Below are 25,342 nucleotides of genomic sequence, written 5' to 3' on the forward strand. Positions count from 1 at the left end.
AGGAGAGCTTTGAGGTTGGATTTAAATAGTGGTAGAATGGAGTAGTAAGGAGAGGGAGAGGAAGAGCAGGGCAGAGCGAGCGCTAACACGAGAGGGAGCATAGTGGCCAGGAGGTGAGCAGAGGATGATTGTTACAAGCGAGGAGAGTAGGGGGGTGTGTGTGTCAGATGAGCAGGTACGTAGGGTGGGAAGAGTCCACGGATAGTTTTGATGATAATTTTATTTATTTGCATTTGTAGAGCGCACTTGCAGCCAGGAAGGCATCGTGGCGCTGTTACAGAGTAAAAACGGACTTGAAATTGACAGGCAGGAGCCCGGTGTTTTCATGGTTACACAGTAGCAAGCAACAATACAGGAAATGACTGATACAGATTCATAATTCAGACAGAGTCTAGTTTTGATGGCCTTGCGGAAGGTTAGGTGTGACTCGATGAGTCTTAGGTGAAATGGCAGTGCGTTCCAATGTGTGGCTGCTAGGGTGGGTAAGCTAGAGCCACCAGCGTGCACCTTTCGGGAGGTGGGCGTGACAATTGTGTTGGCAGAGCAGGATCTTAGGGGTCTGGTGGCAGTATGCTTTGTAATTCAGTTGGTAAGGTAGGGAGGGGCGAGTTTGTGAAGGCATTTGTGGGTGAGGGCAAGGGTTTTGAAAATGATTCTCTTTGACAGGGAGCTTGCCTTCTGATTTCAGAGATATGTACTCTTCTTGCGATTCCTGTGGCTGCCCTAAATGCATTGTTTTGAACTAGCTGCAGTTTGGCCAAGTTTTTGTTGGAGGTCCCAACGAGAAGGCCATTGCAGTAGTCTAACCTTGACCCGATAATAGCCCTTGCGATGGTCAGGCAGTTGTGGCGGGCAAGGAAGGGCCTGGCGCCGTTGAGGATTTTGGAGTGTAGTAGGCTGAGGAGGCGGCAATAGCATTGACACGTCTGTCCATGGACAGGTCGGAGTCCAGGTAGTCTCCGAGTGTCTTCACATGGTTGGATACCTTGATAGGGATGTTATCAATGGTGAATGAGGCGTACTGATCTCTGAGGTTGCCCAGAGTGAAGGGTGACCCTATGAGGAGGATGTTCAGTTTTTTCACTATTGAGGCAGAGCCAGTACTCTGCCATCCAGGATTGGATAGTAGAGTAGATGGTGGTAAGGGTGGTGGTGGTGTCTGCTAGGTAATCGCCGAGAGTGGGATGAGTGCCTGTGTGTCATCCACATAGTTGGTATATGATATGCCGAGAGAATCAAGGATGCTGAACAGGGGCCTGGTGAAGAGGTTATAGAGCGTTGGCGCGATACATGAACCCTGAGGGACACCGCAGGTGAGGAGGCTGTGAGAGGCGGAGGCTGAGTCAGAAAAGACTTTCATGGCCCTTTCTTGGAGAAAGGAGGTGATCCATTGACGGGCTTTGGGGGAGAAGTTGGCTTGGGTGGCAAGATGGTGGCACAGGATGTTGTGGTCAACCAAGTCAAAGGCCGCGGATAGGTCCAGGAGCAGTAAGAGAGCATGTTTGCCAAGATCGTCCATTTGGTTCTTCAAGTCTAGGAGGGCCGTTTCGGTGCCGTGTCGTGGGCGGAATCCAGATTGCCGCAGGCCGAGTAGACTGTTATCTTCCAGGAACTTTTGGAATTGCAGGTAGGCTGCTTTGTCCAAAATTTTGAGCAGGAATGGTACAGTGGTGATAGGCCTGTACTTCCCTGGGATTGTTGGGTCGAGCAAGGGTTTTTTGAGGAGTAGGCGTACCCAGGCTTCCTCGAGTCCAGGCGGGACATGGCCTGATTGGAAGGAGGCATTAATAAATGCTGTGAGGAAGGGGGCTAAGTTAGGTGCAGAGTCTTTGATGCGGTAAGCAGGGCAGGCATCACCCTTGCGGTTAGAGGGTTTGATAGATTTGAGCAGTGCGTTGACCTCTGTCACAGTGATGTCTTTGAACTCAAATAGAGGGGAGGACGTGGTTTCAGTGGGTGGTAAAGCGCGCAGGTTGGCTATAATGCCGGAGAGGGCTTTTTGGTGGCCGCGGATTTTGGTTTGGAGGGTGTTGAGCTTCTCTAGCATGGCGGATTGAATGCTTTTAGACCACTTGTCGCCTTTGATGACTGAAGGGGGGGGGTGGCAGAAGGTTTTTCCTGTTCTCTGAAAATGAAGAAGAGTTCCTTAGACCCTGACGTGGCGTCAACGATCCTAGCGTTGAAGGAGGCAGCCTTGGCTGAGGTAATGTTTATTTTGTAGGATTTGGAGATGGCTTTGAAATTCTGTTTGGTGGTTTCAGAGGGGCTGGCTTTCCATGTGGAGAGGGCAATCCTCTTGACCGCACGTTGATCAAGAAGTTCTTTGGTGAATCAAGAGTTAGTATGTTTTGCTTTTTTTGCTTCTGAGTCAGTGGTGCGATGGCGTCTACTGCTGACTTGATGACCTCCTTGAAGGTGTTAGCTAAGGTTTCAGGGTTATTGGAGGAGGGGGCCTGTATGGCGGGGTTGAGGAGGTAGGGTGCTAGGTTCTTGACTGTGAGAAGATGTGAACTCCTAGTGTAGGTGGCTGGGCAAGGTGGGGGAGGTGAGGGCCACTTTCTTGGTACCAAGTTTGAATTGGATGTAGTGGTGGTACGACCATGGGATGGCCGTGTTGGCAGTGACGAGAAGGGAGCAGTTGTGATGACTGATCCAGTCGAGGGTGCGCCCTTTGATATGGGTGGGGTCAGAAATAGATTGCTTTTACACTTTGCCCTTTGTGTTCATGGAGAGCCAGCCAATTTGCTGATGGGCAGAGGAGGTAGAGGTGAAGCGAGAAAGGTTGAAAAGTGAGTAACGGTGAAGTTGAGGACTTTGTCCAGAGGTGAATAAACTTAGGAAGGCCATAGATGAGACTGGCACAGTAGTCTTATCTAGAAATGACTGGGTAGATAGCTATTTAGAATTGAATTGAAGAAGTGCAGGCAAATATGTTTGGGCCATGGAATAATACATGAACAATGCAGGAAACAAAGTGTATTATTTTGTCAAAGTTCAGAGAATTTTGTATGAGAATTTGCATTTTTGGGATGTATATATTTTGTCAATGGAATAGTATGTTGCAAAATAATATATTGCCTCATAGTTTTACTATGATTATATGTATTTCTTTGGTTTGTTTTTATAGGTAAAAGTTAATATTATAGGTGAAGTGGTCGAGCAGGGAAGCACAACTTTGAGAATAGACCATTCTGGTTTCAGCCCTCATGCAGCCATCTATTCTATGCGCCCAGATGTCAGATGTGCAATACACATTCATACTCCAGCAACTGCAGCGGTAGGTCTGTGATTTTAGCACTTTAGTATATGCTATAAGCATTTGCAATATGTTTATATTAGCATGTAAAGGTTTTATGCAACTGTTTTTCACATTACACGTCCTGTATTTCACACTCCGCAAAACCCTCCAAACAATGTCATGTGCTGCTGTGTTGGCATGCTTTGCAGTTTAAATATCCCTTTCGGGACCCATCTGTCCTCCAGCTCTTTTACATCTGTCTAGAGCTAGTTAATTTCGTCAATTTGCTTGCCCCACCCAGGTTGCTTGACCCTGCCAATGTCAACTTCCAAACCTTTGGGATTGGTTTGCCGTATAGAGCATTTCCCACTGACTATTGCACCATCTGTTGGTAGAGGTTTCTGCACAGGGATTATGATCAATTGAGAAGCTTACTAATACTAGTCTATCCAGTCCACCACTCGATAGCAATCTGTAAAGTGTTCACCCAGCGATTCCAGGCATGCCATCATTCCACAATATTACAATTTGATTTTGGTTTGATTTTGGCTACATTACAGTTGGTGGCATGCCCTTCAAGTCTTAAATGTCCTCTACAAATTGAGAGATTTCAGATTCTTCAAAAGCTTTCCTTTACTTTCATGATTTCAGTTCTCGGCTATCTATCCGGTTTGCTTCTTTGCTTCAACCGGTTTTAACATCTTTACTACTCCCCTCTTTAACATGGTGGATAGGGAGGGCACCCCGTATGTTAACAATGCTGACGACACTGTCTGATCCACCTTACTGGGGATTACACCAAAGATATAATTTCCGTTAATCGTCCGTTTGGTCTCATAGAATCTTGGATGAAGGATAATGGGCTAGCACTTAATGCCAAGAAGACTGAGTTGATGATTGCTGGGACTACCGGCCAGACAAGGAAACTTGGGTTTGAATATCAAGTTTTTGACTTCGATGAAGCGGCCATGCTGTAATCTGATGTATTCGACTTGTCTCTAGCTGAGTCTTGTATGCTGTCCGAATTTGTGGACCCCCCTCTGATCTTCCACAGCAATCTTGTAGTGGACTTACCTTGAGGGATGGTGGGGGGGGTTGGGGGTGGCAAAGGGATGCGGGGGCGTGCTGCAGTAATGTTTTCTGTGCTATTTTTCTCCCTTTGGTTCCTGGCGTTGGCCGCTATCTGGGCCAGAGGGTCGCTGTTGCCCCTTTTCGTTCAGTTTGCCAGCTGCTGGGTCAGCCCCAGGCTGCGCTGAGGTCTTTTCTCAACGGCGTGATCCGTTCATGGGTCTGTACCCAATGAGCTGGGAGGCGATCCTGTGGTATCCCTTCCTGGATGTTCTGATTGGTTTGCGTTAATTGCCCCTGCTCCCTTCAGCCAGGGGGCCCACCTTTCCTCTGACACACTGGGAGGTCCAGGCTCAGTCGTAGGGAGGTTATCTTTCCTCATCCCTGTATTGCTAGAGATGCGTAACCGGCGTGGGGGTTGACCCAATGTGCCCTGGGGTCCCCACATGCTCATTGGTGGTTCCTGGGACCCGGGATCCTTCCCAGCCGTGCTCACTGTATCTGCTTGAATTCCTGACGCCTTGTCCAGTATGAGCTCTGACGGAGGGAGGAGTGCGTTCCCGGGTGTCCACAGGTTTTATTGTGCCCGATGTGAGGTGCAGGTTTGGGCTCCTAGGGTCCCAATGCCCCTATTGCAATGCAGTTCAAGTTTACTTCGCCCAAGCCAGTGCTTGTCCTATTCTTTCTGATAGTGCATGGAAGCAGGCGAAGTTCCTCCGGTGCCAGTATGGATGCTGGAACAGGGAATGCAAATCTTCAGCTGCCGCCATCCGACAGGCCGGATCACACTCACTCCACGTACAACCCAGTGGTCTGCTAGTCCGCCTCACCACTGCATCAGACGAATTGTAGTATATGCGGGGGTTCACCCGCTGTCCCTCGTGGCTGTGCGTGCTGATTTTTCTGTTTCGGACGGAGTTCTACTGTCACCGAGCTTCTTCGGGGGTGGAGCTCGACTAACCGTGACTTTACTCACTGGCAGCCATCTTGGAATCTGAGAATGAGAACTTCATTTGCTGGATGGATTTAGATGAGATCTTCCTAACAGTTTTCAAGAGCCAACTAAACTGGACATTTTGGAACCAATTCATTAGAAAATTAAAAAGTTATTAAGAAAACATAAACACTGTTTTCAGCCTACTCACGTTCATTTTCCCATAGAGGAAAACTGCAGCTTTTTAACAGCCGTAGTGTGAAAACCGCTTGGCAGATTTGAACCAAATAAGGAACAATTTGGGCACAAAGGGTTGACTTAATTTCATTGAATGGTTTGGGGTAAATGCATTGGTAAGTCTTTAAAATATTCGACAGAACGGGCTACCACCTGCGCCTTACCCTATATATTGGTGCTTTGCAGCAGAGGCTGACAGAGGCTAATAACTTTTGACTTTCTGGATGACATTTTCTAAGCCAATGGATTGTGAAGGACCTCCCCAAACTGGACATTTTCAGAAGAATTTGTCAAAAAACGAAAAGGTTATTAAGCTTGGTGTGTATAGTAGCCACGGCTTCGTGCATGGCCACTTAGTGTGCCCAAAAGAAACTATTGGGGGGACATGTACAATTGACACTGGCGAAAGCCCTGGTCACTGTCCATGGCCTAGTGGCCGGATGGTGTTTTTTAAAATATACAGTGTGCACGGGCAGTGGACGTGCTCACTGGCCAGGGCCAAAGGCCCCACGTAGTGGGCCCAAAAGACATGTATAGTGGCCTAGTGGGTGTAAAAGAAACCCATCGGGGGAAGGCCATGGCTAGGAGCCTGTTTTTTAAAACACTGAAAAAGACTTTAAGGGTTTTGTTACATTAAATCTGCACAACTTAACTGCATGACTAGGTTCACTCTGTGCATTTTTGTTGCATAGCCCGTACATAAACTAATGGAATTATGGGTGACATGGCATTATGGGGGACTTCAGTGGGTGCGCGATTGAGTTAGGCTGGTCATGACTTCCCACATCTGCTTAATTTCAAGGGCTTTGTTGCACGCACACAGTTGATGAGTTCAAAGTGAGATCACCCACACTTGCACTGAAAAACAGTGAAAGCAGGCCAAATCAATTAAGCGTGAACCCAGGACTCCAGATAAGATTTTTAAAGTAGGGAGTAAAAGGACTTTTTTTACTCCCTAAAAAATCAAATTCCCACTGGGAATATTTTATAAGCAAGTAAAAAAAAATGTTTCAACTGGAAAACAAGTTTTGTGGTAATAATTATTTCTTCGTACCTAGATATTTATGCACATTAAAAGATGCATGCAATAGTGTTTCTGTGGAGCTATGTACACTATTGGTCCAAACATCCATAGAGCTCTGTGGTTGAAAGCAGAGGCAGAAGGTCCTATGTGACTGTTTCTTATTTTTTGTCGGGAGAATTTGTACTCCCCATTTTAATTTTTGGGACCATTTGCCTATTTTTAGGGACTAAAAGTCGCTGGTAAACCCCTTATCTGTAGGGCTGCGTGCACCCATAAGTAGTAAAGCGAGTGACTGTGCTTAACAGGAACTATGTACCTTCCTTATAATTGGAAGGCCCCTCACAGCTTAAACAGTACTTCCTTTACAGGTAAGTAGGCCTGTTGCCTCAACAGTCATTCGTAGGTAGTACCTGTTTAGGGGACAGGACATCTAAAGTCTCCTTGGAACAATGTCTGGCAAAGGCATCTGGTTTGCCACAGTTATAGAATAAATCACTTTGGGAGTTTAAAAGAAAAGTAGAGGTTTTTCACATGTACTCTACCAATCCCTCCAATGCTAGTGGCACCCAGCGGGGAGGATGCTGGCCACAACTCCACTGATTGTGCCTTGGCAAGTGAGAGTTACGGATGGACTAGACTTTAGACCTATACATTCCCTATGGTGGAAAACAGGTAGGTACGCTTGCACCGATTACTCTGATTCGCCTCATGACCGCCCTTATGGTATTCAGTTGTTGGTGACACGTGCTCTTGATTCGTTGAAAGTCCCAGGAGCTGTGGGTGAAGTCTGTCACGAGGATTGGTTAGGCCTAAACGCGAGTTGAAGCTTGAGGGGTAGCCTTAGGCCACAAGTAGACTGCCTGCAGAGTTGCAAGCTCCAACTCGGGGCAGCAACAAACGCTCTAGCAAAGCTGGGCAGTCATCTAGGCACGATCATGGGAATCTTCTGATGGCAGGCTACTCGTGCAAGGGTATGGACTGGTTAGTACCACCAGTTGAAGGATAAGTGCACTGTTGATGCTCTCCTTGGATGGTTGCAAGAGAAGCAGTGCTTCACAGGTACTTGGCTTTGGCAATGCTAGTCGCCCTCGGCTGCAGTCTGTGGCTTTGGGGTCGATCTGGTGAACTGTTGCAGGATTCCCTTTCATTCCAAAGCTTGAAATGTGGATTCAGCCTAGACTGCTCCATACCACTTATCCAGCCAGGTTGCACATACTTTTCACTTTCACCAGGAATCCAAGCGTGGTCCCACCAAAGTAAAACCCTCCCCTCTCAATTCCAGACCTGCGAAGGCAGGAAGAAGGCCAAATAACATGGCCAAAGGATGGGGAGAAAACCGCATGGTGCCGCCATTTTTTAGGATAAGGTACTGAAAATTATGTTAATCGGTTATAAAAAAGGAGCTTTCACGCAAGTACGTCAAAATAAATGATATCACTTACTCCGCTGCCACCAACCCGTCCCAGGCACATCAAAAAGCTAACTAGAATGTTACTACTAAAATAGAAAAAGGGATGCATACTTCCTCTTCAGCACTTCACTGTAATGTGAGGTACTGTAAAAAAAATAAAGGCAACTCTCTCAGGGGACAGTGCTCCTGCACCAGGAACCATATGGGCTGCAGTGCCTCAAAATAGGTGAGTTGAGCAGGGGATGTAAAGCAAAAAGACTTTACAGACCTCAGTCAGAGCCGGGTTCAAGCCATAGCAAATAGCTGGGGTTCCATTGATGTCAATAGGACAGATTCAAAAAGAAAAACTTTACCAACAGCTCCCAGAGGAGAGGAAGAGGTGATGCAAGTGGCTGTACCTCATCCAAACTCACTCATGAATTGGTTCTTCACAGTACCCCAATTGGAGGGAAACACAACCTTTTTGTCCACAGATGGGAAATATCTCAGCTACAGTAATGTTCCTGCGAAAACCAAACCATGTACCACCAAGGGGCAGGAAAGGTGTGATTGTAACAGCTCCCTCTACTTTTAGCAGAGGTCTAGACCCTCTAGGACACAGGTGCCATATAGGAGCTACCAAAGTAGGACAGGAATCTAGCCGTATATTTCACATACTCCTCATTCCTAAGAAGGATATTCACATGAAGGCTAATAGACTAACTTCCACTGACCAAATGAGTCGGGTCATGTACATTCTGAAATACAGCACTGCAAGAAATCAGAGTCACTAAAGCAAGAAGAAAACATGGTAAAGATGGGCGTGAACAATTTCTAGCTCACGATCTGATGCATCAAAACTATTAAACGGTACCTTTTGGTTCAAGATCTGTAATTGTCATTCTCAATTCAAAGTACTCCTAGGTATAACCTCAGCTACTGAGCTTATCTTTGGCTCAGGACCAAGGTTAAAAATGTTTCTATATTGCTGGCTGTTCAACTCAAATGGTCCCTCACGTTAAAACCTTTGGGGGTATTCCTCGATTCTCAGCTCACTTTTAACAAGCACACCGCACATTTACGATCTTCCTGTGCCTACCGGAAGTCCCTACTTAGGCAAATTTGCCCGTATCTTACTGAGGCGAATCGAGCTGTGATCACTTCTGCACTAGTCAACTACAAATTAGACTATTGTAACTGTCTCCTCGCTGGAATATCTGCTGCCAACATCAATAAATTGCAAATCTCTCAGAACATAGCTGTTCGGGCAGTATCTGGTTTGGGCAGGTTCCATCACATTTCTGAAGCAATGCGTAACCTACTCTGGCTTCCTGTGCAAAATAAATTTCGTAATAAATCCCTGACCTTAACCTACAAATTATAGTCTCTTCAGCGAGGTGGAGAGGGCAGGAGCCCCTTCCAACCCCCAGAGCCATCACCCCCTACCGGCACCCCTCAACAGCAACAACTATCCTTGGGAGCAGTGGTTCACCAGAGGAGCATGCCCAGCTTCTTCATGTGGTATGGCCTGCACATAATCTCCCCTACACGCCTGCAGCGGACCCCCCCCCCCCACTACCTGCCGTGCATCGAATAGATTGCCCTTCACCGCTACATCTACTTCGTTCCATTGATCCAAAATGGCGGGCGCGATGCGGCGCCGGGACGAGGCTTGGCTTCTTCGTTGCTAGGTAACACAATTTGAAGATATTTGTGCAATACCCGCCGGCAGGCGGAAGAAGCTGGCGACCCAAGCAAGGCCAGAATAAGGCCCTGTTTGCCAAAGGCAAACTACTTGCATCCACTTCGCAAACTGCAATGCTTAGTGCGAAATGGATAAGGCCGCTCCACCACCTGGGATTCTTGTGAACTTCTGCCTCTCATGTTCGCAGGACATTGCCCTTGGAACGACGCAATAAGTGTCTCTTCACGCCTAGCTACATTGCCCTGATACATATGTGCTTGACTACACCACAATTGTTACTCTTAATCTCACCCCACATATGCCAGAGCTAAATGTCTTTCGGAATTCCCCTTGCCCATTTGTATGCCTCCTCCTCTTAGCACAGTCTGCATGTCAACTGAGTAGCAGTTATTTCTGTCGACCTACGCACTCTGTATGAATGCATCTATACTGTTTAGCCCTACCAATACAAATAGCATAACGCTGGATCTATTGCACCGATATATCTAGATACATATTGCATGGCATAGTCCTGTATAGCAAGTGCCCGTCATTAATAACACTTACACATATTGTGTATTTCAACTGTATGTGTGCAACTCATAGCCCTGCATATCAATAGTCAAGGACGGCATCCACACAGCGCCAGACCTATTGATATTACTGAGCTCTTCTCATCCTCTATCGCCCAGTATAATCTTGCCTTACCAGCATATTGCCTTGATTACAACTTCATTTGACTGGATGCACGAGCTCCCATCTTATACAGTATATTCATAACCAGTGTCTATCGTTCCGTCAACGGTACTGCATTTTACTATTTTTTGTGCTCTTGTCACATATCATGTGCATTAAGCTGCATCATGCCTTACTGCATTTTGTGCCCTACCTTTTCGAAACTCAATTTTAGCTAGTTGTGCCCTAAGCTCTACCCTGCCTTACCGCCTTCTGTGCCCTAGTCTGAAATTTGACTTGAGCCTATCGTGCCCTAAATAGCATTACTTTATATTGCCCAGTAAGCATCACCCTTGGAAATCCTAATTCTAGGCTACTGTGCCAAAATACACAGTGCGCAGAAACATGTCTGAGGACTATTCTCCTAATCCTAACAGTAATTATTGCTGTGACAAATATTCAACGACCACAGCTGCTAACCGCCTCTCAGTAGGCTCATTACCTTTGACCATGGCTAGTATCAGGCCCTTACCTTGCCCACTTGCAGAAAGAAATAATAAACTTTGTGCTAGACTACCATGTCTCCACAAACCCGTGAACAAGCCACCTACAAAACTTGGACCAATATCTCAACAATAACCGCTCTAAAGTAATACTAGCTCATTGCCCTGATTAAATTGGCTTCATCCACTACAAGGAAACATGCCAAATCCATCTACCTAAACACACACATACCTACAACCGAAACAACTTTCCCAAAATTAACTTGGCCCCAATTAATGGCAGATCTTTGATAGCACATGCCGTAGATATAGCAGACCTAATCACTACAAACAACCTTGACATCCTAGCAGTCACCAAATCTTGGCTACAAGCTGCAGTAGGCCCAGCCTCGCATTGGCAAACCCAGGAAACTACCAAATCCTTAGAGCGGACAGACCGAAAGCAAGAGGAGGTATCGCCATCATTGACAAAACAGTTAGCAATTCACCATCAATAGCATCCTGTGAAATACTTACAGCTAAAATACCTATATCTAACTCTAGTACACGCTCAATGTACCTAGTATACCGACCACCAGGACCCCGTGGCTCATTTGAAGATGATGTATCAAGCATCCTTACCAATACCACAAAAAACCTCAGAGGTACTCCTACTGGGGGACTTCAACCTCGGCTTTAATGACCATACACACAAAGATGCTAAGACTATCGCTAAAATGCTCTTAGAACAAGGATTCACCCAAAAAGTGACTCAGCCAACCCACACTAAAGGCAGAACCCTTGATTGAGTATCAGACTTGAATTGCAAATTATCCATCAATTCATCAACTGTAGTACCTTGGACAGACCACTGATTTCCTTTACAATATCAATAAACAAACAGCCACAAACTGACTTGGCCATAGTACCCCCTCAATCGACTAGCAACAAAAAAGACATCACAGCTGATAGACTACTGCCACATATCCTTCCTTCCTTGAACCTACTCTCGTCCTTCTCTGACCCTAACATACTAGTCGACACATACAATAAGACCATGGCTAAAGCATTGGACTCCATTGCACCACTCAAATTATGTTAAATAAACGATCCCACCTGAACGCCTGGTTCACACCACATCTAAAAACGCTCGGGCAAGAAAAAAGGAAACTAAGCCATATAGTGCCACTCTCCCTCGGTAGAAAACAAACCTGACCAAATTTGCAGATGACTATAAAAAAGAAATAATAAAGACTAAGAAAAACCTTTTATAATGGCAATCTCTAAAGCCAGCTCTAATACAAAGGAGCTATTCACAATACTTCGAGAAATGGAGGCCCCTATCCCTCCAGCCAACAACTTAGCCAAAGACAAAACCTGGTGCACTAAATACAGTACGCTTTAGCCAATAAAATAGTACTCCTCCACGAAAAGATTGCAAATAAGAAATCTTCACTACCTAATCAGGATACCTTCATTTGTACCCTTAAGTCATTTACTGATAAACCAGACCAATTCAAATTTTCCAAGGTTTCCGTCCTCGAAGTGGAGAAAATCATCATTGAAACAGTCTAGATGCCCGGGTGATAATTGTCCAGCACAATTAATCAGACGCAGCCAGAGACTTGGCACCTATCCAAACTCATTAACCCGTCATTCTCGACTAACCCTGTCCCAAGCAACTTGAAACAATCCTGGGTCTTACCCTTACTTAAAAAACAAACCTTAGACCCTGCCGTTCCAACTAATTAGAGGCCTATCACGAGGGTACCATTCCTTTTGAAGAGACTTGATAGAGTAGCTTACCTTCAGATAAAACAATACCTTGAAACAAATCACCTCCTAGGCACCCGCCAATCAGGTTTCAGGCCACAACATGGCACTGAAACTGCTCTAATTGACTTAAAAACACAAATTGAGGAACTTGCAGACAAAGGGAAAACTGCCATGCCAGTCCTCCTTGACTTGTCAGCTGCCTTTGACTTGGTGGACCATGAGGTTCTATGTAAACACCTTGCATCTGCTAATCTGGGATAATCTGGGTGTCGCCTACACTAACTATGCAGACACCCAGATCCTCATACCCCTTTCGGGCAACTACCTCAGTGACACAGCTCTTGTGAACAAAATCTACCTCCTCATTCAGGCATGGATGGCCACTCACGGCCTCTGCCTGAATGACAACCAGACTAAACTTCTGATACTAGGAACCACGGCCAACCTTAAACTCAATAATGATTACTCATCCTTCAACATTGATGGCAACACCATTAAGGTTGTAAAAGAAGTAAAGATGTTGGGTTTTTACCTCGACTCTACACTAACCATGAGATAACAAGTCAACTCTCTAGCGTCCACATTAGCTTACACGTGTAAGCTAATCAGGGCCTGCAGGCCATACTTATCATCCAGCTGCATCACATTAGCATACGCCCTCATACTTTCAAGACTGTACTACTTCAATGCCCTCTACTTGGGAGCCATCAAGTACATTCTAAACAAGATCCAAACGTTACAGAATAATGCCTTCAGAACGGCACTAGACATCCCAAACAAAGATCACATATCTGAGATTAGAAGACAAAACCACTGGCTGACCATCAAGGACAGAATTTTGATTAAAACAACCTCCCTGACCCATAAATGCCTGAATAATGCTTCCCCACGTTACCTTTCCAACCGGATAGCCAGAAAAACAGCCATTCACCCGACCAGGACTGCTACCTCTTAATGCCTTAGTGTCCCATGCTTCAACCTTTCCAAATCTGGAGGTAGAAGCTTCCCAGTTATGGCAGCGCAAACATGGAATTCACTCCCTAACGCCCCCCGAACCTCTCGCGCACTCCATGCCGATCAAACTTGCCCAAGCTTCCAGCGTAACATTCAGAAATGGATCAGAGTGAATGACTTCTCACCTTAGGACTCAATACCAAAATAGCGTGCTAATGCAAGCACATATATAGTATCCTTCCTAAACCCCCTAAAATGACTTTTTGCCTATCTCACTGTTTATGATATCCATGTCACCTGTTACCTACCTGTGCTGTAAATTGTACAAATGAAAATACCTGAACACTGTTCCTAACACCGTTAGTGACTTAACGATTGCTCTTCCATTGTAATACTGTAATTCTAAAAGGCCTCTACACACAATACTATGAACTGTAAATATCTTGCTTGTACTGCTTGCGCCCAGTTACCTTTTGGTTTGGAGCACCAAATACAATAAAAAAAACATACAAATGCCTCCATGGATCCGGGCCTAAATATCTTGAAGGCTCCTGTCAAGAGTCCTGCAATTCAATAATCCTCATCTTCCAGCCCTACCAAGCTTGACAAAGGAGTGGACTTGTTCCCCCTACTATGGATATCTCACTTTGATGGGCATGGCCCTTTCTTCCCCTCAGGTCTTGATTCCATTCAGTGTTTTAGTTTGTCTTGGTTCTTTGTGTGCTCTGAATCCTCCGGTCATCTTGCGCTTTATTAATAAGGTTTGCAAAGGGTTTTATCAGTAGTGGCTGTACATACACACGTACGAGCACTACATACCTAGATGACCAGCTTATAGTGAGGAAAATAGCCACTCAGTGCGAGCTATATGTAACGCAACAGTGCACCTTCTACATTTCTTGGTATTCACCATCAACATGGAATATATATAACCCCTAAACAAATTACTGGTAGCCATGTTGCACTCCCACAGGAATTGAACTTCCCCCTCAGCGACAAAGATGCAAACCTTTATTCCAATGGTTCCGCTCTCCCTGGTGTCACTGTCTGACCATTACAAATGTGGTGAAAATGTTGGGAATTATGGCATGATACATTCTCCTATTGCCAAATACTGAACTATGCTTGAGAGCCAGCCAAGAATGGCTCCACACACAATGGCTGTAGGCTCTAGAGGAACTGAGACAAAGGTTGTCCAGTCGCTTAAAATGGCAGAGGGGTATCTTTAACATTACACAACCCTCAGTTGACCAAAACGTTGGATGCATTGTTGTCTGAATAGGAGATGCATGTTCCTTACATGACATTTCAGTTAACTTGTTCACAGCAACATCAGACGTTGCACAACAATTTCTTGGAGATCCGGGAAGTCTTGTTCTTAGTCCTCCAAAAAGACAAAGAAAAGACGGCACCGATCTCCCTTTTACTCTTCTTCCTCGACTTCATCTGAGGAAGTGATAACATGCCCTTCGAAACATGAGGTCCTGAGTAAATGGGAAGCATTTAGAGTTTCCACGTTAACATTTTTTGAGAACACAGCCCAGACCCCCTCAAAAAAGTCTAAAGAAAACCATGCCCCTGCTCACAAACGTGACTGGGGAAGATCCAAAACAAAGTCCGACAAAGCTGTCGAGGGTGTCACCCAGGGACTCTTCCCGGTCACCTCATGAAAAGACCTGCTGGTGCATAACCCGGAGGTAGAAGGAAACAAGATGGCGTCAAGCTCTCGTACGTCATTTAGGTCGACATCGAAAACACCCTCAAAGTACTCGAAGACAATCGAGTACAAGATGTTGACAACTCATTCTAAAAATATTATGTCGCGTATACAGTCGGCATCTTCGAAGGCTCCTTAGACAGTGTCGATGGTTTCCACAATTCCCTCGACGATTCCTTCGAGGACATCAAAGGCTCCCTCGACAACATCAAAGTTTGTTGTGACGGCATCAACGTTTTCGTCGACGCCCAAGCCTATACCAAGGGAAAAACCTGGATTACCTGAAAAGGTTTTTCATCCTGAAAGTAGACTTGATTTTTATAGGCCCATGTCATCAATTTATGAAGGAGAGTCATCAGCAGATGAAGAAATTACCTCTGCTGGGGTTGAATTTGGCACAAGACCTGTTCCTGAGGAGTTAGTTGATCCTCAATCTAAAATACAAGATTTACAGGAATGCTTGCAATCAGCAAGTGGTCTGGATACCTCTCCAGAGTATGAATTTGATAAACCAGACCGAGCAGAACATGCTGATTCAGGTAATGAATAGTCACTGAATTTATGGCATGGGGTAGAAATTCACCAGTCTATCAAGATGATGATATGACTGATCCTTTCAGGAGCACCTCAGCAAGACCCCATACTTCAATTTCATATTGCCTTACAAAGGAGAGTTAATTCTGCATGGGAACACCCTGAAGCCATTGCAGCAGTTAATAAAAAATTGGTTTCGAAATATAGACCCTGTTATTCTGACCCAGAATACTTAAGCAAACACCCATCTCGAGAAAGTCTGGTAGTCCAAGCAGCTAACTCCCCTAGAAATGCTGCATACCCCACAATCCCTCCGGATAGGGACGATAAAAAGGTTGATGCATGGTCCAGGAAGATTTTTACGTCGGAGTATGGCTTTAAAATCCACTAATGTAACTTGCACCTTTGCAAGGTTTACATATACCCTGTGGGACTGCATGTCAGCGGCAGCTGAACACATCCCAGAAGGTGAGGAGCGTGATGGCTTTCTAGCCATAATAAGGTATGGAAAGAAGGCTTCGGGAGGATGCCTTCAATCAGGTTTGGACACAGCTGACAGTATCATTAGGTCCATGGCGTCTAGCACAGTGCTATGTAGGTTTGCGTGGCTAAGAAAGTCGGGTTTTGCACCGGATGTGCAATCCAGACTTCTTAATATGCCATTTGACGACTCGAGGTTGTTTGGCAGCAAGGCGGATGAAAGTTTGGAGAAGCTGCAGACCTCCAAAGCGGCGGCAAAATCTCGAAGTGCTGCCATAAAACAACCTCGACAACGCCCTTACACAGGCCCATCTTCCTGGAGGGGTCGTCATTTTCGTTTTTATTCCTCAATTGGAAGAGGAAGAGGACAGGGTAGTCGGAGGCCAAAAAAAATGTCCACCAGTGAGGAAAAGGTGCTAGACCTGCCCCAGCAGCGGCATCTGTACCTTCAGCTGCTGCTGCAAAACCACTCTGAGGTTTTGACCCACAAGACCCCAGTAGGAGGCAGGATCTCCCAGCATCTAGAAGAATGGTGGGGCATTACTTCAGATGCTTGGGCACTGGAAACAGTATCCCAAGGTTACAGCCTTCTTTTTCAAAGAACCTCAGAATCACCCACCGGGATACAACTCTGTCAAACATCCAGATCTGCTCCCGTTGCAGGAAGTCTTAACCCTGCTACAGAAAGGTGCAATAGAACATGTACTTGTAGCGGAGAGGAACAAGGGTTGCTATTCCCCATATTTCCTCTTTCCAAAGAAAGACGGAGGACTGAGACCCTTCTTGGACTTGAGAAATTTGAACAAGTTCCTAAGGAAGGACACGTTCAAGATGGTCACACTTTCTCAGATCCTTCAGGCTTTCCAACTCCAGGATTGGTTGGTATCATTGGACCTTCAGGATGCTTACTTTCATGTGCCAATCCATCTCAAGAACAGCAAGTACCTGAGATTTGCGGTTGCCAATTCTCACTATCAGTTTCGAGTTCTGCCATTCGGGTTAACCTCCGCCCCAAGAGTTTTCACCAAGTTGATGGCGGTAGTGGCAGCGAGTCTCGGGAGAGGGGGGGGGGATTCATGTCTACCCCTATCTGGACGATTGGTTGATCAGGGCACATTCTCCAGAACAAGCCCAGGATCATCTGTCCAAGACTTGTCACTTCCTTCACAAAGGGTTTTCTCTGAATTTAAAAAGTCAAACATGTTACCATCACAAACTCCGGTTTATTGGAGCAGTCCAGGATACTTGCTTGGGCAAAGCCTTGCCTCCCGAAGAGAGCTCACCACATTCTGCAGATGGTACCAAAATTCCAGAATGCCCAGTATCTTCCAGCCTTCGATTTTCTCAGGTTGCTCGGTCTGATGGCATCCTGCATTTTTCTGGTGCCAGAAGCCAGATTGAGAATGAGATCCCTTCAATGGGCTCTCAGGACTCAATGGTCCCAATTCTCAGGGGAAATGTCAGATCTGTTGCAGGTTCCAGCCAAAGTAGCACAGGATCTACAATGGTGGGCTGCAGAAATCCTATCCTCAGAGGAGAATCTTTTTGGCAACCATGGCCGGAGATGACCGTAGTAACGGACGCCTCACTGACGGGGTGGGAAGCTCACACCAGCAGGTTGACAATCAGCGGTTGCTGATCTCCATCGGAGTCCAAACTACACATCAACCTTATGGAGCTGAGGGCACTCAGACTAGCGCTGAAGGCCTTCCTGCCTTCTGTACGGGGAAAGAATGTCCTGATAATGACGGACAACACGGTGGCCATGTATTACCTCAACAAGAGAGGAGTGGGGTCACTACCACTGTGCAGAGAGGCGATGCAAGTCTGGTTCTGGCCAATACAAGAGGGGATTTCTCTATTGGCAATTAATCTAGCCGGAGAGAAACACAGCAGCGGACGCTCTGAGCAGGCAGAGCAGTCTCCGAGTGGGAGCTAGCTCAGGAAGTCATTCAAGAGATCTTCATCCTTTGGGGAACCCCTCAAGTGTATCTGTTCACGACCGGTACCAACCGGAAATGTGAACTGTATTGCTTATGGGAATTTCCCCCGAGAGGAGCTCAAGGGGACGCGTTTGTGGTGGATTGGGAGTTTCCACCTCTGTACGCATTCCCTCCAGTCCCTGTGATCCCTCGAGTAATAACGAGGTTGAGAAAGTTCAGGAAAACCATGTTCCTAATTGCCCCGGATTGGGCCAGGAGAATGTGGTACCTGGACCTTCTGGACATGTCCATCTGCCCTCCAATACGTCTTCCAAAAAGAGAGGATCTTCCCTCGCGAGAGGAAGGTCATGTTCTCCATCCGGAGGTCAACACACTTAACCTTCACGCATGGCTTCTGAGAGGTTGAGATATAAGGATTGGGATCTTCCGAATGACGTGATGGAGATTTTGCTTTCGGCCAGAAGACCAGCAACCAAATCTCTGTATTGGTGTCGTTGGAACAAGTTCAGTAACTGGTGCAGGGAAAAGAATGTGGACACATTTCAATTTAATGTTCCCACAATTTTATCTTTTCTATTACATTTAGCTAATCTGGTGCTCCAGGTTGGTACGGCAAAGGGCTACTTAGCAGCGCTGTCCATTTTCAAGCGCTCCTCAGATGAAGAATCTTACTTTAAGATGCCTTTTTAATAATCCAGTTTTTAAAAGGTCTAAATGTGTTTCCACCAATACCTTTTCAGGTTCCTGTGTGGGATTTGAACTTAGTTCTGAAATTCTTCACATGCATTCCATTTGAGCCTTTACACTCTAGTCTGCTAAGGCTCCTTACTTTAAAAACAAGACTTCTTGTAGCATTGACATCAGCCCGCAGGGTAAATGAGTTACAAGCGCTTTCTAGCCGTCCTCCTCACACCATCTTTTATAAAGACAAAGTAGTACTTAAAGTTAAACCATCATTTTTGCCAAAAATTATTAGATTTTCACCTGTCACAAAAAAATAACATTGCCTACTTTTTACCCTCCTCCTCACCCAAGTAAGGAAGAGGAACGGCTACATAGACTAGATCCCAGAAGAGCTCTTAGCTTCTATATTTCAAGATTGGCAAAAATACGTCAGTGTGATTAACGATCAACTTTTTGTGGGGTACACTGGCCGCAAATTGGGACTTGCTGTAACTAAATGAACATTATCTAGATGGATAATTTTGGCTATAACGGAATGCTATAGATTGGCTGGGAAAGAAGCACCAGATGGGCTGAGAGCTCATTCGACCAGGGGCATGGCAACTTCAACAGCACTAAAAAGGGGTGTCCCTGTACAAGATATTTGTGCAGCAGCCACATGGTCATCTATGCATACTTTTATAAAACATTATGCTCTAGACTCGACTTCTTCTCAAGGGGGTCTGTTTGCCTAACTGTACTCCATTCTGTACATGACTAGAAAAATTCTGTACTCCCACCTCCAAAACAGAACTGCTTTGGGAGTCTGTCTAAGATGAGGAATATGTGGGAGGACACAATCCATTCGAAGAACAAGTTATTAACCAACTGTAACGTTCTTTCGATTGGATGTTCCTCCCAGCCAACCCCACAGTACAGTTTGTGATTTACACTCAATTCTTTTAAGGCTTGGGTCAAAAGAGGCACGCCATTAACTACAATCCATACGAAAAAACAGAACTGAAGCCAACGGGCACGCTCAAGGCATTTATACAGCGGATAACATCGGTGCTAGATGGATGCCGCGAAGGGGCATAGACGCCGAAACCTCGAGAGGAGCGCCCTCTGGTGGAGAGAGAGAAAATGTTTTCCAAAGAAGCAAAGCTGAAGGTAAGGATATATCTAAGATGAGGAATACGTGGGAGGGACAGCCAATCGAAAGAATGTTACAGTTGGTAAGTAAACTGTTCATCTTGATCAGTAACCATTAGTTAACTCATTGCCCCCATACAGTGCAGGATTGCACCTCTCCCTTTTCTACTCATCCATTCGTACCTTTCTAATGGATATGCCAAAGACCTCCACCACCACCCTCTCCAAGCTGCTCACCTATTGCACACACACGTGCCTTCAGCAGTTTAATGTTCATTGCGCTTAAAAGCAGTACACAAACTGGTCGGTGTGGGTGCAGCGTGTTTGTGGCGTCTGGAGCGTGACCTGTACATGCCACACAGGCCACTGGAATCGACGCCAGGAAACCTGTAATGGGACATTCCCGCCATGACCCAGGTTGAATCCCCCACATCGGCCAACAAAAACCAGGAAGGCCCCGATATGCAAAGGTTGAATACAGTACCCTCTGGGAACACTACAAATAACTATGACTACAGGTATAGGTAACCCAAACTTTGGTATAAGCTTGTACTACACAGTTCTGGTAGCGTGTTGAGCAGTCAGGCTTATCTCAAAAGGGGAAGTGTGTAGTGGAGTTAGAGATCTACAGTTACAGGTATTCAAATAGACTTATACTCAAGGTTTCTTGCATAAACAATTATTAATTTGTCAGTTATAAAGCCTTCTTTAGAAGGGAGCAATAGAATAGTAACAGACAAATACACTTCAATTCTGTGTACACTCGGTTTCTAAATCAGTAAAGACCCTTTTGGGATGGCCCACAGATGCAACCTACTCCACAGGTGACTTCAGTAACAAGGTTGCTGGGGACATTAATATCTTACTGTTGGCATTTAGAATACTTTGAGAAGGGGTAAAAGGCAAAGGTTATTATAACACACAAGACCACAAATCTTCATAAGTAGGACAAATACTTTTAGATTCTCCTGGAAGAGTCATTCAATTCAGTAGGCTAAGCCAAACTCAATGGGCAAAAAGTCTTGTATAGGATGAAAACACTTCTGGTAAGTAAATGGAAAAGATTTTGCACAAGTTCTTAGGAGTCTTTGGAAAAAAAAGAAGAATCAAATGTAGTGCCACAAGCTGATTAGGCTTGTGAGTTGTAGAAGTTTCAAAGCAACTCTACAGTAAGAGGAAAGTTCTTTATCTTGTTTTACAGTACCTTGGCAATGAAGAAAAGATGCAGCTGATGACTTCTGTTCCTGTGCAGCTCTGCAGATCTCACTGTTCCTGGGCCTCAGTCGTGGGGACAAGAGGGAGGACGTCTGGGTACTCCTGTAATGCACTGGGACTGTTGAAACTGGCAGCCGGCAAACTTTCAGTGGCTGTTTCGTGTTTCAGCTCCTCGCGTATAATGCAAATAGCAACACCGCGGTTCCTGGCTGTTGAGATGGACTTGCCTTGCTTCTGGGTTCCCACACTCTGTTGGGCCTCAGGCTTGGTAAGTCTTGCTTCTTGGGAGTCCGGAGGATCTTCCAAAAGCTCTAGGCCAGCTTAAAAGCAACACACACACAATCTGGTGTTCCTCTCCCTGGCTATACGGTTTCCAGCAGTAACTGTGGAAATTCAATCAGCTCCGAGATGGATGTCCAGGTGGCTTACTTTGGAGTTGATTGGTCCCACCAACTCAAGAGAAGAAGTCCTTGCAGGGGCTTCTCTGTCAATTCAAACTTGGCATTTCAGCACTGCAGCAGGGCTGCACCGGGCAAACCAACGGTCCAGGAGTTGCAGCAGGTGTCCCCTTCAAGCTATTATTCGGTTCCTTCATCCAGTGGTCGACTCTGCCTTCCAAGCCAAAAGACTTGCCTTTTATTCAATTCTCTCCCATTCGTTCCAGCCTAGCTGTCACTCACCCAGCAGGGTGGCTGTCCTTGCCGTACAGTCAGCCAGCCAATCACCACGGAGTGCATTTGGGTATCCTAGGAGACTAAGCACAGGGAGTTTCGGGCACCTCCCTCACTTCATGCCTACCCCAGACACTCTGGAGCCAGAGGCGGGCTTCACTCCTGAATCCCACCAAAGGCGAAATGAACAAAGAGACCACACATGGTTTGGCACGCAGAGAAAATCTCTAGAAGGACCTTTCCACAAAGAATTGGTGAAAAAAGACCACCAGTGGTCATTTTGTCAAAGATGGCTCCCGCTGTTTTACCGGAGCTGCGAACGCAGCCCACGGTAAAGACATAGCATGGTAGTTCAAACGAAACCATTGCCACCAGCCATTCAGTGAGGAAAGGGTAACATAAAAATTGTACATGAGAAGCTAGACAAAGGGGATACTAAGTAACCCATCCAGCACTCTATTGTTAGATGGTGTGTGCTGGGTCTATAAAGTTACAATGGTAAGTAAAGTCAATTTCACTTTACTGCTCTGGGAAACCCCAGAGAGGGTATTTACACCTTTGCGAAATCATGAGACTTCCCTCTGTCACAGCACTGAAGGTGCTGGGTGACAGTGTAAAAGATGATGCCTATGGAGTTTGTCAGACGCCATAACCAAAAGACAGTGTAGAAAATCCCATTAAAATACATGAGAGAGTGGGGAAAAAGGGTCACACTATCTCCAGGTAAACAAAAAAAAAAAAGTCAAGTCATCAAAATTCAGCAAAATTTCTGGGGGTCTCTAAGGTGAAGGGAATTAGCTAATTTCTGAGGATTCTCCCTAACAGGCCCCTCTGCCTATGTCCTTCAATGGTGCTTTGGCTGAAAACATAAATGGCAGAAGTTTCAAAAAAGCAGAGGAATGCCTTGTCCTTTATTTGGTGCCAACGGGTGCAAGTGAAGAGGGAATGGTGTTGGGTTGACGCAAACTCCTCTTTCAAAGATGAAAATGGGGAGTGACTGGGTGTGTAAGAGCTTAGACTGAGGGGGGGGAACGGGTGGGGGCATGTGTGCGTCAAGTCCGGCTGAAGCACCCATGGACTCTCCGGCTTTCCTTGGGGCCTGGGTTCATGGTGACCCTTTGCTGGACTCTTTCCGACTCGTTATGCAATAATTAAATTATTTGTTCATTTTCATTTTCTAAGACATGTGTATCCAAAATACAAATGCAAAACTATGCGACTGTTCTATCTAATATGCTATTGTTGCGGTTACGGACAAAAAGGTCAATCTAATCACAACCCTTTCACCTACGAGCAATTAAGACAAAACGAAAACCATGGTGTTCAAGCTGCAATTCGTTTAAAACTGCCCTTTTCAATAAAAGTAAATGTAGTTGGAGCAGGTTGGGTATTTTGACTACCTGTGTCATATTTCAGGAATCTGGTGGGTGGAGCCAGCAAGTTCTTAAAGTGAAAAACAATTTGGAGAAACACAGTGGGGCCATTCAATCTTCTTGTCAGGCAGGATAGTGGGTCCATATCCCCCGGCTGTGGATCTATATAGGAAACAAGCCTTACCGGCAGTCAACTATGGTTCTGAACTCTGCGACTATGCAAACACAGTGGACTTAGCTATTACAGATCATACATTTTTTAAACAAATTTGTTCTTTCCAAACAATGCCCTCATTGGTACAATTGGAACATATTATCCCACTTGGTGACCAAGTCAGTTAAGGCTACCCTAAACTGGAAACGGTTATGGAAAATACAGGGCTTGGAGATATATTGAGGCGCCATAAAACACCTGTTGTCACTGGATCGAGGCAAAAGCATTGGGTGGGCTTTACATAGGAAGTCTGTTCTCAGTGATCTAAGAGTTGTTGGCCTATGGAAACATCCGTCCACCTGAGTTGGTGTAAATGTTCCCACCCTGAAGGAAGCTGCAAAAACAAATGCAAGGGAAAGGCTAATGAAGCAAGGCCTAGAATATTTGTCCCTCCAGACTACGGTTGGCAATCGCATCAACCTGAAACTAATAAATCCTCAATTTGAACTATCATTGTATGCATGTTTGAGACTGGGGATTTTGCAAACAGCTTTTTTCACAAACTTAACTTATTACGGTCCGGGTTTGTGCTGTGTAAATTGGCTGAAGAAACATGTATTCCTTATATGTTTTGCCCTAACACAATGAAACAGGTGTTGCCATTTGAAACCTTTTTTGAAAGAAGCAGGGATCAGTTATCTAGATAAAGCTATGATGTAGCCAAGATAGTTGATGAAATTGCATTTTATATTTGCAGCAGCGAGGTATACGCACAGGGTGTGGCTTCAACGATTAAAGACTCTGAAATATGCCACCATGGGAACCCAAATAACAGACTGATGCAGTTTCATACTTATATTATCCATCTTTTATTTTGAAATTGTTTCACTGCGAGTAGTACAGGTGTAACTTGTGCACATCTGCAAGGCTGAGAGCATAGCTCTCTCCTCGCAGGAGTAGTTTAAAATGATCGAACTCGGGGGTTCTGTTCTGCCCTCGGATGCCAATATTTTAGTTATTGCTTGATTTGAGCAATTACCAAGGTCCACTCAATAGCCGCAAAGTGATATTTGTGACTAGAATCTGTTGTACACAATGTAATATTCAAAAATTCTCTGATTAACTGTGTTGAGGGTGTGTTTTTTAAATATTTGTATTTGATTTTTTAATGTATTTTAAACTGTACATTGCTTAAAGGTTTTACACCGAATAAAAGCTTGTTTGACTGACTATTCATATAATTAACAAACATAAGATTAATAACTCACTAACATACAATAAACTTACATTTCTTTAATTTTCATCAAAATCTTCAACTACTTTTTTTAAATCAATGTTTTTCTGAATTATCTCCTAAATGTAATAAATCGCATAATTGAGCTTCCTATTTTTTCCTGAATAGACCTGTGTCCAGAGTTGATCTGTCTGAATAATCCACAAATTATTCGCAATTTTATCGAATAGGTTGTTATAAATCATATCTAATTTGGAACATGTTAATAAGTGACGTGTGGTCTCACATTCACATATATGGCATATTCTCTTTGCATAGGGAATTTTTTGCCAGGCACCACGTCATTCTAATGTTGGCAGTTGCTGATCTTTGTGATAAACCTGCAATACTTAGAATTGCTTATCTTATATAGATACCTAAAAGGAACTTTCATTGGGAGGCTGTGTACTGTATTGGCAAAAGGTGGTCTAATGCTGTCCTATATGTCCCCTTTCTTTTTCATTTCTATCATGGCCAAAGCATAGTGGCAGGGTTGGCTAGATACAAACTCGATTTCTTCATGAAATGTATTGATGTCTGCTAGACAATTTATAGTTTCAAAAGTACATACCGAATTTAACATTTGCATGAAACAATTATAGATATTATCTTTTTTTGTTGACTATTTGTGAAAAGGGTACGGCCCATTTTACTACAGGTATGAATAGTTATTAGGCTTAGTTCACTACTTTTGGCTTCTTAGAG

The 25,342-nt window shown here is 45.0% G+C and overlaps 1 protein-coding gene across 6 annotated transcripts in view; it reads left to right on the forward strand.

The window, feature by feature from the left end:
* Positions 1-25,342, forward strand: part of ADD3 (adducin 3) — a 1,740,558-nt gene that overhangs the window by 1,189,615 nt on the left and 525,601 nt on the right. For all 6 annotated transcript variants that reach the window (XM_069611763.1, XM_069611762.1, XM_069611761.1 and 3 more), the window contains one exon: positions 3,128-3,277. In XM_069611763.1, the coding sequence (XP_069467864.1) occupies positions 3,128-3,277 (150 nt within the window). The remainder of the gene's footprint in view (positions 1-3,127; positions 3,278-25,342) is intronic.

The sequence above is a fragment of the Ambystoma mexicanum genome, chromosome 8, assembly GCF_040938575.1.
Source record: "Ambystoma mexicanum isolate Mex_15411 chromosome 8, UKY_AmexF1_1, whole genome shotgun sequence".
Taxonomy (NCBI): domain Eukaryota; kingdom Metazoa; phylum Chordata; class Amphibia; order Caudata; family Ambystomatidae; genus Ambystoma; species Ambystoma mexicanum.